The sequence below is a fragment of the Dendronephthya gigantea genome, unplaced genomic scaffold (genome assembly GCF_004324835.1).
Source record: "Dendronephthya gigantea isolate DGI-Jeju-01 unplaced genomic scaffold, DenGig_1.0 000034F, whole genome shotgun sequence".
In the NCBI taxonomy this organism is placed as follows: Eukaryota; Metazoa; Cnidaria; class Anthozoa; order Malacalcyonacea; family Nephtheidae; genus Dendronephthya; species Dendronephthya gigantea.
In genome coordinates, this window is record NW_021163044.1 from 1,676,547 (window position 1) to 1,693,387 (window position 16,841).

The 16,841-nt window shown below is 36.3% G+C and overlaps 2 protein-coding genes across 2 annotated transcripts in view; both read right to left on the reverse strand.

The window, feature by feature from the left end:
* Positions 1-8,744, reverse strand: part of LOC114525433 (receptor-type tyrosine-protein phosphatase F-like) — a 108,354-nt gene extending 99,610 nt beyond the window's left edge. The window contains exon 1 of the mRNA XM_028546778.1: positions 8,631-8,744. The gene's annotated coding sequence lies outside the window, so the exon portion shown is untranslated. The remainder of the gene's footprint in view (positions 1-8,630) is intronic.
* LOC114525366 lies at positions 758-12,790 on the reverse strand. The gene is made up of 5 exons (XM_028546629.1): positions 12,601-12,790; positions 12,103-12,408; positions 11,617-11,910; positions 6,447-6,712; positions 758-796 (listed from the first exon to the last, which is right to left on the reverse strand). Exons 2-5 carry the CDS (start codon positions 12,380-12,382, stop codon positions 758-760), a joined length of 879 nt encoding a protein of 292 aa, XP_028402430.1. The 5' UTR covers positions 12,383-12,408; positions 12,601-12,790.
* Positions 12,791-16,841: the final 4,051 nt, after the last annotated feature.

Sequence of the window (16,841 nt, forward strand, 5' to 3'; positions counted from 1 at the left end):
AACAATCTTCCGCTTGATAATTTTTCATATCATGTTCATCCTAGTTCAAGATTCAACACTTATTTACTGCTAACGATGGAAACACTATGTTTTGTGGACACGAGACCTGGTATTGTCCAGGATAGATTGACGGAATAGAAAGATGGTTCCGCAACAATATTTTGTACCGGTGTTTGGACTGGAATGACCTAACACGTCTGTTGCTCAGCTAATAGTATTAGCTCTCGTGTGACGTGTGCCGCAGGCTTTAGGGGCTATAGACAACGTCTATGCTGAAGATTGATCAAAGCATTGCAGGCGTCAGGATTCCAAACATTGACATAACCAAAAGAGCGAAAGCGGTCTGTTGATTTCTTCACTTATTTACATACATGCATAGGATTTATCAAAGATTTGCGAGCATTTCAACAGTTCATTCACGTTATACTGTGGACTGCAGCTCCTCTTATACTCTACAATAAAACCTAAATATCTTACCTTGAATCGTTATTACTGATATATAAAAGAAAAGCAGCCATCGATAGAATAACCACGACATTTTGACAATTGTCTCTCTAACCACAGCGCATTGCTCGATAAGTCGTATACTTCCGCTTATATCTGTACAAAACAAAATACTTTAATTTTAATAACTATTCAAGCCGGTATCGGGTTACTGCACAATACTTGGATTTCTAACCATGGGTATTTACAGAAGTAACCGGCAGTATATTCACATTTCATCTTCTTTCTCTGACAAGTGATCGATATTCCCAACTCAACTTGTGTAGTCGTGAAAAGAAAAGTTGAAATATATCTTCAAATCCAATAGAATAGAGGCTAAAAGCATAACTGGTGTTGAAATCTATTTTATGCAAAGTGCAGATAATGTTGTCAGTTCTTATTAATCACCCTGTATGTCGACCTCGTCTGTATGAGTCACATAATGTGAGCACTTGTCTGCGGTTGGCCAGCGGAGTACAGTATTTTGCAATGGCGCGCTCACGTTTTTCTCTGTACGATTACATCGCATCAAAGAAAAACTTTGTTGTACTTACACTCGTGCAATTGACAATTAAAACTTGTCATATAAAAATTTGTAAGACGCTATACTCTATCACGTGACTCTATATCAACCTCAAACTATACCTATATGATATATGCATTTAATATCGATAATATTTCGCTTAAACCGACATCATCGACTCGTCGTCTCAAATAGACGTCAGTTCTAGATAACAATTCAGTCAAAATTTCAAAGTATTTAAACAAACGAGCTGTGGTTTGCATTGATGCATGTGAACTATTTAGACGAACTATATGTAGACGAATATGTCATTCGAACGCGTTTATAGAACGTTTGGACGGGAATATTGAGTCGAATGTCCATGCCAGGGAAATTATTTATGCTGTACTGTTCGAAGAGTGCACAACAGTCCGCAGTAACTTTGTAAAAAAACCTATTATTGTATTTATAGTCTGTATTTACAGTACACACCATAAATATAGATAGTTATCATTGTCGATCACACACTCCGAATCAATTCTAGATAGTTTATTACGGCTCAGCTTCTCACCTTTAATCACCAACAATGAGACACCACATAAAACTAACCATCGATGGTATAAGACACCTTGTCTTTTGACCAAGCGAGTAAAAGCTTAGACGAAAGATTCTTGCTCTACACTTCCGCATTTCATGACTTTCCCAACGGAATGAGTTCTTAAATGTAATTTTAATTTATTAACATGACAATATAACCTATGCCAGTCTTAGCTTGTTTTGTTATGGAGTGTTAATTATTCTTTGAAAGTGTTATTTAAACACTGAACAAAAATGCAACGAAAATGTCTTTCTCCCTGTGGGTCTAGTTACATGATCCTGGTTACCAGACATCAAACAAACGGAAAGCGTTTGATAAGGGTTGATTTCCACTTACGCGTTTTTCATACGCACGTACACGCACCTAAAAGTTTAAATCCTTACATATTTGAAAAAGCTATGTGAATAAATCGAAAGAACTCACGTCGCCCTATTTTTGTCAATAAAGCTACGCATATATAATTATCTGCAAGCACAAGAATATAGCGACATGTCGATATAAATAAGTCCTTTCCGGAAGGAAAACTTTCTTGGAATTTTCACGAATAACTATTCACCACTGAGATCTGCATTGAAAGCAGGATTTTGATATTCCACTGACTGACCACCCTCCTTAGTATGACGTTGATTATCATTGGTGACGGGAGGTTGTAATGCCTGATAAACGTTTGCTGGTTCTTTTTTGTCTTGTAACGACATGTAATCCGATGATTCTTGTCCTTTTTCTGTTCCACGTGCACCCTCATTTCGCTCAATTTCTTCAATAACATCATCTGGAGTCTCGTAAACAGTCTCGTCATTTTGAGTTGTTTGATCATACTTTGCTCTTTCGTTTGTTCTCCGATCTTTTGAAATAAAATCTATGAAGTTACATGAGAATTTAGAAATAATTTATACAAGAAGTTTTTTTTAAGTTTTACACGTTTATACTCCATCTATAACCCCCTCTTACTCTTCCATTGCCTATAATGATGCACGAGTATAGGGAAGTGTAAAAAAGTAGCTACAAATATTATGAAAATTAGTGAATTTTTTTTAAACTTTCTTTACCGAACTTTCCTTAACTTATATTTCCCTGCATGGTAACAAACAAATCTTTTTTTCTTAATCTCTTTAATTTTCTTAATAAACTTAATCATTATGCTGAAGAAACCAAGCAAATGGCAACTTAGTTTACCACTTCGTGAACATTAAACTTACCAAACTCTTTCATTTCGTTCGTCTGTTTTGAGGTTCCATATCCATGATTCACATCTTTATTTTGAAGAAGACGACGTTGGTACACAATAACACCAAGTGAAACCAGAAAACATAAAGCCAGAATAATCAGCGGTATAAGAAGACCCAGGCGCGTTTTGTCTTCGCCGGATTGTTGAGAAATGTTATATTTCAAACAAACTACAAATATAATGTAAGAATCTTTATCTGGCTCGCACATTAATCTGTGGTGCAGAGAACAATGAAACAAAAGTATAACGTAAAGTAATAAAAAAATCGAAGATAAATAAAGTAATAAATAGAAGATATTCACCTTCAGGTGCTTTGGTTATAGTTTTAAAACTGCTGCTCCATTCCGTCGAGTAGTACGAATCCTTAACAGAAGTATTAAAATTATTCACCGGAGTATTAATTCTGGAAATTAATTATTTAGTACAAATTCTAGATCTGCCTGTAATTACTTTCGCAAATATGAACATACATGTACATATTCTTAATGATTAAATTTTAAAATACATTATTTCAAATCATGAACATAATATTCATTTTCTAACTCATTTACCTGACTCTCAAAATATCTCAAAAACACGATATAACTTGAATTGGTTGTCAAAGGTTTGTTGAAGTATTTCTCTGTTTTAAAATTATATTCTTTGCCATCGCCGATCACGAACATCAAAGGAAGATCATCAGTACTTAAATATGCAGTGACATAAGGATCTTGGGTGTTCGTCTGATATGCCTTGAGTTTACTTGTTTCAATATTTTCGCTTTGCAGTGAACTGCTCGCGGCTTTTTGAACGATAACCATCACTTGCCTGAATTTATGGAAAATATTTGGTCATAATTAAGGTATTATTCATTACAGGGATCCTAGAGTTGAACAAATGATAAGCTTCAAACGGGTTACTGTATTTGTCAGCAGCATATATAGCCTTCTGATTCGGTCACACTCAAATACTAGACACATCATATACAGTTTTTTTATTTATTGTTGCCTGCTTTGAATTGAGTTTGACTCGAGGCCTGTACTTGTACATGGTCTAGCTTCTGAGCATATCAATTCTGAATATACATTTTGCAAATTTTATAAGATATACCTACCGAATATAGTTCGCTGGTTTGGGGATGTTTAAGATGAGAGTGTAATAGGAAGTTGCGTGAGGATTCAACGGCTCTAGAAACAATAAACTGGTAGCATAAACAATAGATTCAAAGTATATATGCATTTAAGTTAAATTAAATCTTACTAAAACTTGCTTGGCAATAATGCATATGAACTATATACTGTAGTGCTTCTTACCTCCATTGGTTATTTTACTGACTACCGAGCTTTTCTCTCCGTAACCAGCTTTTGTGCTCGCTGCAACCGTCACAAAGTACTTCGTAGAAGGCTGAAGGTTTTTCCGAGTAAGTGCAAGCACATTCGGGTTTGTCAGCACAAAGCATTCTAAAGGAGTCTCGTTGGTATAAAAGCAAACTTGATATCCAGTTAATTCTCCAGTTGTTGAACTTTCTTCAGGAGCCTCCCACGATACTTCCAATGTGTATTTACCACGAGATTTCAAAGAAACATCCAGTGGAGGTCCACTGGGTCCTTTTTTGAACGGGAAACACATTAGTGAATCAAATAGTAAACCAAATCCAATAGTTTTAGGGCTGTGAATTAAGCTAAGTATCTGATACATCTGATTTAATAATTATGCACTTATACATAGGACCTATAGTTGACTCATTTTTCTTTCAACTGTTCCTGGCTTCAATTTGAAGTGTGTATAATTCCACTCGAATATAAGACCCCTTAAAGCGTCTAGAATTATATACACTTAAACTGACAGTTGCAATGAATTATTTGAACAAACTTGTATATTCATAATTTTTCACCTGGGGTCACTTTCGTCTTTATACTTTCGCTCCACCCTGTGGAGTAGTAGGAATTCTAGATGAGAGACATATAGTTAACTCCGGGATCCAATCGAAACAAATACATTATTTATACATGCTATCACATTCGTTTAGTTACCTGGCTTTCAAAAAATCTCAGGAACACGTTGTAACTTGTGTTTGGTTGAAGAGGTTGATTAACGTATGTTACGTTTTCATAGTTGTATTTTTTGCCATCACCGATCACGAACGACAAAGGGAGAACGTCTGCTCTCAAATAAGCGGTGATGTAAGGATCTTGAGTGTTTGATTGGTATGGTCTTAGTTTATTTGTTTTTATGTCTTCACTTGGTGTTTGACTTCTTGTGGCTCTTTGAACAATGACCAGAACTTCTCTGAATGGAAAAAACATGACTGATGTTCACACACACTTGCTTTGACAAAATGTCACGCCTAAAATGTACACGAACCTTATATAGGGTGCTGCCTTAGGTATCGTTAAACCAAGATCAATGTGGGACATCACAACAGGGTTCACAGGCTCTATATCATAAAATAACACATGTTAATTTCACTTTGGAGTAAAAAATTAACAATTTTTACATGTGATGAAATTTACATGCGTATTCGGCAGTTCTGTTGCCATGCTTTACGCTTCTTTAAAATGTCTTTTTTTATTTTCTTTACCTCCATTTGTTATTTCACTTATTTCTGAGCTTTTGTTTCCAAAACCAATTTTTGTACCAGCCGAGACTGTCACAAAGTATTTTGTTGAAGGAATAAGATTAGAAATAACGTAGGTTAAGGCGGACAAAACTTTTGTGTTTGAACATTTCGGACTTTCATCATTTTCCTTTGTAGAAAAACAAATCTGATATCCCACCAATTCACCGTTCCAAAATATCTTATCAAGAGCTCTCCAAGATATTTCGAGCGAGTTTTTACTACGAGATATAATCATAAAACTGCGTGGAGCTCCACTTGGAACTATATGATAGTAAAGAATAAAAACAATTATTTGAATTTGAAATATTTAGAAAACAATCAGAAGCCTCCCAACATTATGCATACCAGCTTCTTTGGTCTTGAACTTGTGGTAAACTATTGTCTGAGTATTGTTTAGTTGACCATCCTGTGTCTTTATGCCAACAACATAATTAGTGTTTGGTGTGAGCTCTCGAAGAATGTATTGATTTGCATAATATGCGCGCGATATTCTTTTGACCTCGGTACCGTTTAGGTAAATGACAAAATGTGTGATAAAAGTGGATGCCTCAGGCGATGGTGTTGTCCATGACAGATGAACAGAGAAATCTGATGGTTTAGCAACAACATTTTGAACTGGAGCCAGAGATTGCACTGGGAGAAAGATGGAGTTAATTCAGTTCGATGAAACATTGAACTGACAAATTAATTTAAATTGACAAGTAATTTGTAAAAAAGCCGCACCTTGTCCGCAGAGTTCTATTCTGAGACAAAAGTCTATATTTCCAGTCGATTGTATCTTGATATATCTCACATTATAAATACCAACGTCCGTAGTCGATGCTTGAAAGCTGTACAGGTTTCCCGTTATCTAAAAGACGAAGAAACACACTTTCTCATTTCATACGATAAATGTAAAGAATATTGCCTAAAAGCAGCAGATTTTTATTTACGTTCGAGTAATTGCAGTCTTTAAACTAAGGTTGATTACAGCAGAATATTGATCACGCATCAAGGATACTCACGTACTGACCTGTAAACCACTACTACCGTCTACCAAACTTTCATCATGACTGTATTTCAATGAATATGATCCACTCCACTTTGTCTGATCTTTATCACCCATGACCATAACTCGTGTTATGTGATATTCGTTTTGAAGGTTGATCTTAAGATATTTGTCTCCAGACTCTGTTGGACACCAACCATCGCTAGAAAACCTCGCTTCTTTGTACTTGGTATTGTCAGTGGAACCACTTCCAGAAAATACCGCGTTTGGAAACTTAGTTTTGTTCTGTAATAATGGGTTCTCGCAAATTTTACCTAAAACACAGTACAGTTTCTTAAAGGTCAGCAAGCTGAACGAAACCAAATGGTTATGTTGTCTGTTTTTAGGATGAAATTCATTAAAAAGATTTGATCAAAATCCTACTCACATGTTACATATGGTGCATCAACTTTTGATATTGCTACAGAGGGATAAAGATTGACACAGCATCTCTCGTCTTGAGGTACGTCATAACATAAGTCACCACTTACGAATGCTTCACCTTCTTCAATTTTCTGAGTTTTACTAACGCTCCCCAGTGTCCCATTGAACCCGAAGTGATGACACAGCGATTTTTCGCGAGTGATATCCCAGATTTCCTCTTTCACTTTTCTCCAAGTGGAAGCATTCTTTATTTCAATGAAACCTTCGTTTGGTGACTTTGATAATCTTATGTTGGGAGCTGAAACAAACAAAATACTTAATAAAGTGTCTATAATTTCGAATATATTTACTATCTTTTTGGAAAGTCTTGTAGCTTGCAGACAATGAAACCTTCGCTTGGTGACTTTGATAATCTCATGTCGGGAGCTAAAACTGTTGAACAATGTATATCATTTCAAATTAGCGTTATTATTCGAACATTTTGCTCTGTATCAGAGACCCCAACTTCCTCAATATCAAATTGTGAGGCATTTCGTGCAAGGAATATTTTTAGAGGAAGGCGGTTCATCATGAGGCGAAATTTTTCGAATAAACGACCAGGATCAAGTGAATCAGTCGACTTCTAACAAATGAAAAGAAACCTGAGTGACGTGAAAAACAGTCCTAAGGTTGATTTCTACTAGAACGATTTTCATACATGGAATCACAAAATTTGATTTTTTTTCTATCATTGGGCTATTTATAGTAATATAAAATCAAAAAGACTGAACGATAACGCATCATAGCCCACCTGTTGTTATGGGACTCATATAATTATCCACACAAGTGTACTCGATATAAAGTTCTTTTGTAGTATCAGGACAATGTTGTGATGATAGTAAATTATTGTCAATGGTCAGTTCACAAGATCTGTTTCCACCACAAAGAGATTTCACTTCACAACTTGCTTGTCGACTACATTTCTTATCAATGGTTGCACCGGCATTGAATGTTCCAGCATCAATGAAATCACCATAATGAGCTTTGTGGATCACCATACGTTGTATTGGAGAACAATGAACATCTTTCATTTTGTCGCCGTACTGGGTCGCTGAACCTAACAATGGAGACGTTTATAAAAAATGCACATTCATATCATATTGGAAACAAACAGAAAAGACACTCGGCCCATAGAACGTTCTCTGATTTTTTGCAATAAAGTAATTTAGCACAAGCCAGTAATGCGATGCGTAAAGGCGGATTTCCATTCAGTGCAAAATGTCGCGCGATCGATTTTTTGCGATCGCTTTCTTTTAAAATGTTTTCATTCAAGCTCATCTAATGGGATTAGTTCGGCTGGACTTTTTGCATTTCAAAAGAAAGGGATCGCGCGACATTTTGCACTGAATGGAAATCCGTCTTAATGCGTTATACCTGGCGATAAAAACTCTCAGCTACTCTTCCGTTCCCACTGATGGACTTTCACCCCCCCCCCTCCCATTGAATGAGATTTATTTTCCCTTTCCCTCTCAATCATGACAAAAGGTCCCTTTTGTCATCCCCCCGAAGAAATCCTTAAAAAGGCACTGGTTTAGTCCCTTCTCTTTTAACTATTCCCCTCGCAATCTATGCTAGTTTACACGGTGCTATTTTTGAAGGGCGGCAAAAGATTTTTAAATCAACTGAACAGCAAAATAACGGTGACTGAGCAGTCGGTTGAAAGGATACCCACTCGGATTACAACTTACAGACTACAGAATGTATATGTAGCACTTATAATAGGAAGAAACGATCCAATTTATAAGTTCAATCCAAAGTAATTTTACTTACCGAAAGTAATTTTTTGTGCTGCTACTTCGGTGCATGAAGTATCTTTCACGTCAACATACTGCACATTAGGCTGAACACAATTATTCACATTGTAAAGATATAGAGATCCACCAAATGTTTGTTTTATACGATGTTTTGTGCTGTTTTCAAAATCTCTTCCAACCTGATTTTTACCGTCATATATAAACAAACGTTTATTGTAATGAGGATTAAGAGACACGACGTTTCCTTCTGTCTCGATATTATGCAATATTTCGTTATCCAGATAACGGAACAGCGCAAGATCACTCAAGCAGTTGGTTACCATTTCAGCCCAATAACGGGTGGCATAGCTATCATCTCGAAAGGTTGGAGTTTTAGCTGCGACACACTTTCCTGACTGAGTGTGTCTAAGAAAAAACCCTTGACAACGGAAGAATAAAAATGAGTTTTTTAACATTCCCTTTAATACAGATCATACGAACTAAAGATCTTCATTCTTGAGGGTGGATAAAAAAGCCAAAAACACCTCTTAAATCTTAATCGGAAGGATGTCTAATCATAATTCACGATTGAATATTCAAAAATTTTATTTTAACTCACTTATAGTGTCGGCAGAGAAAATTAGAACATAATTTTTGTGGGTAGCCCGTTCCACTATGCTACACGCAAAAAACGATGAGCGATCATGCATGTCCGTCCGCCGAGTTTGTTTATCTACGAAAGAGACTGGGCAGAGCCTAAATTTTGTCACCCTGATCGGTGTAAACTGGCCTAAACTTGCAAATAAATTAATCGTAGAAATGGTATTTCATTGATTATTCTTATGCCTACTTTGTTATAACTGTATCCAACTAGCAAACTAGCTCATTTTTACCTTTGCGTATGCCATTAGAACGTAAAACTAAGCATCATGCATTAAAATTTGCAATCATTTGCAAAATTGAATTACTACCGTATTTCCAGTGTTCTTATACACTTGTGCAAAATATTTTCATTGCTGCAATACAACCTTCAAAATAGCAGTGTTGAAGTAGAAAGGACAGTATACTAAGCCTTTATTATTAGCGTGCAAAACCAAATCAAGATGACGTAGTAGGGCAAAATGGAGACATGCAGTCAGTTGCTAAATCAACAATCTGAATTTACTACAAACGTATTAAAGCTGACTTTAAACCAAAGCGTAGAAGTAGGAGTAAAAGCAACAGATAGAGTGGCTCACTCAATAATTAAGCACTTGGCATCTTTATTCTTACCTGCTCTTTTAGTTTTATAACTTTTGTCGACCGCTATGGACTTTTTTGAATATCCATCCTGTGACATTATGCCAACATTATAATAAGTGTTAGGTTTCAGACCTCGAAGAATGAAATTATTTCCATGTTGAACACGAGATATTCTTTCTCTCTTTGTGCCGTTCAAGTAAATGATGAAATGTGTAATATAAGAAGAGTTTTTAGCCACTGGTATTGTCCACGATAGATTGACAGAATAGGACGATGGTTCGGCGACAATCCTTTGTACAGGAGCAGGCGTTTGGACTGGAACGAGAATACCAAAACGTTTATTTGCTTTATACTACAGCAGGTGAATATGCTTGAGCTGAGAGAATTTAAACTGAAAAAATATCTTATTATATAGTAAAGTCTTTAAGTTTATTTTTTGCCGTATTTACAAAACCTTCTCTACCTCATCTCTCCCTTCTCTTGCTAACATCAAAATGTAAATTAAAAGGTTTCCGGCGATTAAAGATTCTACCGACTCACCTTCACCACACACTTCTATTCTAAGGCAAAATTTTGTTCCTCCGTTTGGCTCCAACTTTATGTATCTGACATTATAAATGTCGACGTCTGTGGCTGATGCTTGATAAGCGTTTTGATTACCATTTATCTATAAAAGAAGTTTTGAAAAAAATGAATCACTTCAGTTGAGATTACGTTACACAATTGTTTTCTTATCTTGTTGCAGTTCCTTTGATACCGTGAAAATAACAGTAATTAGTATATTCCTGGTCAGTCCAAAAAGTGCATAGCATTGCTGCTACAACGATTCGTTTGTTTGTGTATTTTCAAGCGGTTGGTATTAATATTGATAACTTCACTCATTATGATATTGACATTAAATGTATTTATTATTCATAATAAAGGAAATTAATGTCGAAGAGATGTTGTTATTGTCACGGGACCGGGCGTTGGCTCCACGGTATTACCTTCTACTGTTAGTATAAAATTAATATGACTTCCTTAGCTCCTACCCTTCACTTGTGCGTTTGTCAACTCCCACCCTTCCCCTTCTGGTCCCCCTCTCCGTTTTTGGTTAACCAGTCCTTATCCCCTTGTGCCGGGGTTTTTCTTTTGTTCTAGTTTTATTGGACATTTTCGCGGCTCCGAGTAGGTGAGTTTCTGGGATTCAGTAAGTTTTTTGTGGCATGCCTTGGACGTGTTTATTGTGTGTTTATTGTGCGTGTTAAATCCTGTAGTATCGCGCGCGAGTTAACTTCTCTACTCGGGGTGAGCCTCGCCAATCTGTGAGATCATTAATTTATATTCTTACAGTGGTATATTGATCACATTTCAGAGATCCTCACGTACTGACCTGAAAACCACTACTGCCATCCACTAAACTTTCATCATGACTGTATTTCAATGAATATGATCCACTCCACTTTGTCTGATCTTTATCACCCATAACCATAACTCGAGTTATCTGATACTCGTTTTGAAGGTCAATCTTAAGATATTTGTCTCCAGACTCTGTTGGACACCAACCATCGCTAGAAAATCTCGCTTCTTTGTACTTGGTATTGTCAGTAGAACCACTTCCAGAAAATATCGCGTCTGGAAACTTGGTGTGGTTCTGTAATAATGCATTCTCGCATATCTTGCCTAAAACAGAGAACAGTGTTTTGAAAATGATCGGGAAACCGAACCAGACCAAAATGTCATGTTATTAGCTTCTAAGAGCCTAAAATCGACTGAAATAGTTTTACCAAAATCCTACTCACATGTTACATATGGCGCATAAACGGTTGACGTTGCTGTGTAAGGATAAAGATGGACACAGCAACTATCCGTCAGAGGTGCGTCATAACAGAGGTCACCACTTACGAATTCCTGACCTGACTTTATCCTCTCAGTCTTAACCACGTTCCCTAGGGTTCCATTAAATCCCAAGTGCTGACACAGCGATTTTTCCCGAGTGATGTCCCATATTTCCTCCCTTACGTTTTTCCAAGTGGAAACATTCTTTATTTCAACGAAACCTTCGCTGGGTGACTTTGATAATCTTATGTTGGGAGCTAAAACCATGAAAAATACCCTTAGTACCGTGTGCATATAATTTTGAATATATTTATTGTGACCCGAAAAGACTTGTAAAACGACATGCTATCGAAAAACACAAAAACTGCATATATTTAATTATTAAAACATTGTGCTATGCAAACAATCATGGACACTCAATTTTGCAATTCCTCTACAATGCGCTATACCTGTTTTTATGGGATTCAAATAGATATCCACACAAGTGTACTCGATATAAAGTTGGGCTGTGTTTTTAGAACAATATGGCGATAATAGCAAAGTATTGTTAATGATCAGCTCACAAGCCGTCTTTCCACCACAAAGACGTTTCACCTGACAACTTGCTCGTTGACTACATTTGATATCAATAGTTGCATTGGCATAAAATGTCCCACCATCTTCAAAATCGCCATAATGAGCTTTGTGGATCACCATAAGTTGGTTTGAAGAACAATGAACATCTTTCATTTTGTCACCGAACTGTATCACTGAACCTGTCAATAATGGCAACAATGCCTGTGAATAATATTGTGCACGTGCAGACAAGTTCATGACGAAATGGTTCTGTGTCAGTGGGTTGGGTAAAACACATCATAAAAGATATCTGGTTTAGATAGTTACAAAAGTACGAGTATTGGAGTATATACGTATACGTTACATCTAGTTATACGTCATATTTAACTTACCAAATGTGAACTTTTTGTTGTTCGCGTTGTTGCAACTTGCTTCCGTTACTACCGTCACTGTAGCGCCCAGACCATTAGACTGAACACAATACTTTCTTTCGGAAAAAAAGAGAGATCCTGACACTTTTTGTTTAATATTATGATCTTTTTTCTTTTCAAATGTTTTTCCGCCAGCTTGAACGCCATCATAAACGAGCAGCTTATAAACATATACGCTATCCCCTGGTATACATAAAAGCGAACCTCCCTTGTCGACATTGTGTATCAATTCTGTCTTGTCAATATAACGGAACTGTGCACTACTCTTCAAGCAGTTGTCAACCATTTCAGCCCAATAACGTTTCGCATAACTAGTACTCCCAAAAGTACTATCTTCAGGCGCAATACACTCTGAGGTTTCAGTCTGCCTGAGAAAAAATTCCCAGGAATCTGCAAGAAAAAAATTAATCGTGAATTAAACAGTGCAGTAGTTGAATGTGAGTAAAATTCATCCTCTTTTAGAAGCAATAAATACAAGAAAATTCGCAAAGTATTGATGTGCATGAAATACACTGGAGGTGACAGAAGTATAAACAATGCTTAGAAATGGCTTAACTTAATACTGTATATATCTCTACGGAGTTTTTACCAGGGGGTTTTACCCGCCCGCTAAACGGATCGCGTATGCATTGGCATAATATTTTGATATAATGATGTATTGACAATAGCTTTCCCTTACAATGAAATTATAAAAAAGCATACATATATTTGGTTATGTAAGGTTTTATTGGTTAGGTCTAGTTGTCTGTTCTGAACATTGACGTTGTACGATTTAGATAAGGACGATTCCAATTTCCTCCGTTTATTTATAAGCCATTCATGCCAGCATTCCATGATTTTAGGCGCCATAGACAACGTCAAACCATTGCAGGCGTCAGGATTCCAAACATTGACATGACCAAAGGAGCGAAAGCGGTCTGTTGATTTCTCCATATATTTCAGTTATTTACATGCATGGGATTCAAGGCCGCCGCACAATAGAGCTATGTCAGCCTACGAGCTTAGCAAAAAGTCATTTGTGGCAGTAGCGTAAGCCAGTTGATCTCGTGTGCGGGCGACTTTTCCGCCGACGTTTGGTACGAATGATGAATTATACTGTGGACTGCAGCTCCTCTTATACTCTACAATAAAACCTAAATATCTTACCTTGAATCGTTATTACTGATATATAAAAGAAAAGCAGCCATCGATAAAATAACCACAACATTTTGACAACTGCCAACTGACACAAATAGCTCAATAATAAGTCGTATACTTCCGCATTTTTCTGTATGAAACAAAATACTTTAATTTTAATAACTATTCAAACAGGTATCAGGTTATTGCACAGTACTTGAATTTCTATAGCCATGCGGGGTATTTACAAAAGAACCAAAGCCATCATTGAGTTCGTTGATTCACATTTCATCTTCTTTCTCTCAGAATTGATCGATATTCCCAACTCACCTTGTGTATAATCGTGAAAAGGAAAGTGAGTTGAAATATATCTTCAAACTAGAGGTTAAAAGCATAACTGGTTTGAAATCTATTTTATGCAAAGTGCAGACAATGTTGTCAGTTCTTAATCACCCTGTATGTCGACCTCGATTCCATACTTTACACTAAGCCTTTTGTCTACACAACCTAACAATCTGACCGACGACATTAATAATTTAATTTATTACATTATTATTTACGTGCATGCCAATAGAGGAAAGGAAGTGTCAATCAAAAAAGCATGAGGTTGTACATTTTAAAGAGGAGAGAGATTTGAGATTTTGTGTTGTGAATTGAGATTTGTGAGTGTTGTAAATACTGATTTGGAGGCGAGTTTACGACACTCTTATATTATACTATGTCCACAAACACTTCTCACGTCTCGAACTTATCTTACACTAATAAAACAACTGCATGTTGTGTTGAAAGGTCTGTGTTATTGTACCAGGATATCCTAAACTCTTCAGAATTAACTTGGGCTGCATGACAGATTTCGTCCAGGAAGACTAGCATGGCAGCAACAGAGATCGTGAACATAAGAAAATAAGATGCCATATACCAGTACAAATATCATCAGTTTAAATAATCACAATTACCGTCCAGTTTTCTTGCGGTCATAGTTAACATAAATATAAAGACAAAATTTGATCTGACGAAACGGACTAAAAAGAATATTTATTTAATAAAGTTAAATTTGATCTCAATGCATCATGCGCTGGTTCTAGAAGAAAGCCCCTTCACAGTAGGTGCAGGAGGTAAGGTAAGGATTTAACAAGCTCGCATCATTTTGTCGCTAAGGAATCTTCAGCGTCACTTTATAGCCAATCGGATTGTTTCTTCGTTCTCATTGATATTCAACTATCTCGTCTTAATCTTGAGAATTAGCCAAATGATACGGATGAGGTGGTGATTAAGAGAACATCTTGAAGTCTTGAAGAACACTTATTCCACGTTTAAAGTCACGTATCTGGCGAATGTGGTCGTTCTTTTATAAGCACCAGGATGAGGAAGTATTGCATTTCAATTTGGCTGTATCACGTCTTTCAAAATCAGTGAAGTGCTCATCAACAACTCGTCATGTCAAATTATAGTCTAAAGATGAAGCTTTGCATGCTTTAATTGAAGAACATGAAGTTTATCGCGACAAAGAACAGTGTTCCGGGAATTGAACCCAGTAACCGTGTGTACAAGTCAGCTTCCATTAGATCATTATGTTTTCTATTCTGAGAGCGTTTACGTCAGACATTAAAGTTTACTGGGTTGCGAAAATATTCTAAACTTTTTATCGAGTATAACGAGACATACCACTTATGCGGATATAAATTGTCAACAGGAATGTTTAGCTTTCATGCAATTTTACTCGTGAAAAGTTTTTGGAAAACCAACCGTAAACACGGTCCCGAACACACGGACACTGTTTTTTTACGAGGGAAACCAGAGTGCCTGGAGAAAAACCCTCACCGAAAGCCGGAATTAAACACAAAGTACACAAGTTTGAGATTTTATTAAAACAAAGTCATGTATTACAACAAAGTGTGTGTGTGTGTGTGTTAAAGATATTGAAATCAAGAGAGAGGAGACGGACAATTTTGGTCCTATTTTTATTATTACTTCACTAAACATGTATTACAAAGCGTGTGTGTTTTCTTTACATAGTACATCATCAATATACGAAGACATTAAATCATTATATCTAAAACCGGTTACAAAGTAGGTGTGTTTAAGATCTTGTCATTTAAATTTATAGAACAATGCAGGTAAATGTTAATTTGGCATACTTTAGCATAAATTGTTCATGTCTTTTTACAGTGTGTTATTGTGTTTGAGTAATGTTTAAGACTGACCAGTAAAACATGCATTAATGTGAGTAAGTGTTTAAGTTATCGTGTATTTTTTTTGTTCTATTATAGACTTAACCCACTAACTTTGGTAGAGAGCTGAATAAAGCTTATGAGATCGACGAACTAATATAGTAATACATAAAAATGCCTGAGTTCAGAGCGCTTAGATTCAAGTTACGTTCGTCCGAAAACTAAAATTATTCTGCTGACAAATCATAGGCAGTGTTCCTAATAGTTTCGTTTTAAGCTGTCGAACTATGCACACATATTTCAAGGATCAAGTTAACTTGAAGATACTTCATGAGCCCTTATAGAAACAGCATAGACACAATTGTCCTTGAAAACTTCATTGCACATTTCAGAGCTGAGGCATATAGCCAGAGCATGCTGCCCTTGTGGAAACAACTGAAGGTTTGGAAAAAAATACCACAAGAAATTGACTTTATTTTTTTGTGGCTGAGGCATATAGCCAAAGCAACAAACTGTCGAAACCAAGTGCAGCATCAAGTGTAAATATTTTTTTTTTAAAAATTCAGTCAACATTTTTTGAACCATGCAAGGGATATTCCCAAAGCAAGCTGCCCTTATAGAAACAGCACCAAGAGTACAATTTTTTTTCAGAGAAACTGGACTAATACTTTTAAAGCCAAGGCATATAGCTAAAGCAAGCTGCTCTTATAGAAACAGCCACAGGAGTACATTTTTTTCTTTAAAAATCTGGTTTAAAAACATTTAGAGCTAAGGCGTATAGCCAAAGCCAGCTGCTCGTATAGAAACAGCAATGAAAATAACACTGCAACGTTATTAGATATCCCAAGATACCTGCTAACACTTCGAACCACATAGCAAAGTCAAACAGTACAGACAAAAAGTGGCGCCTTACTT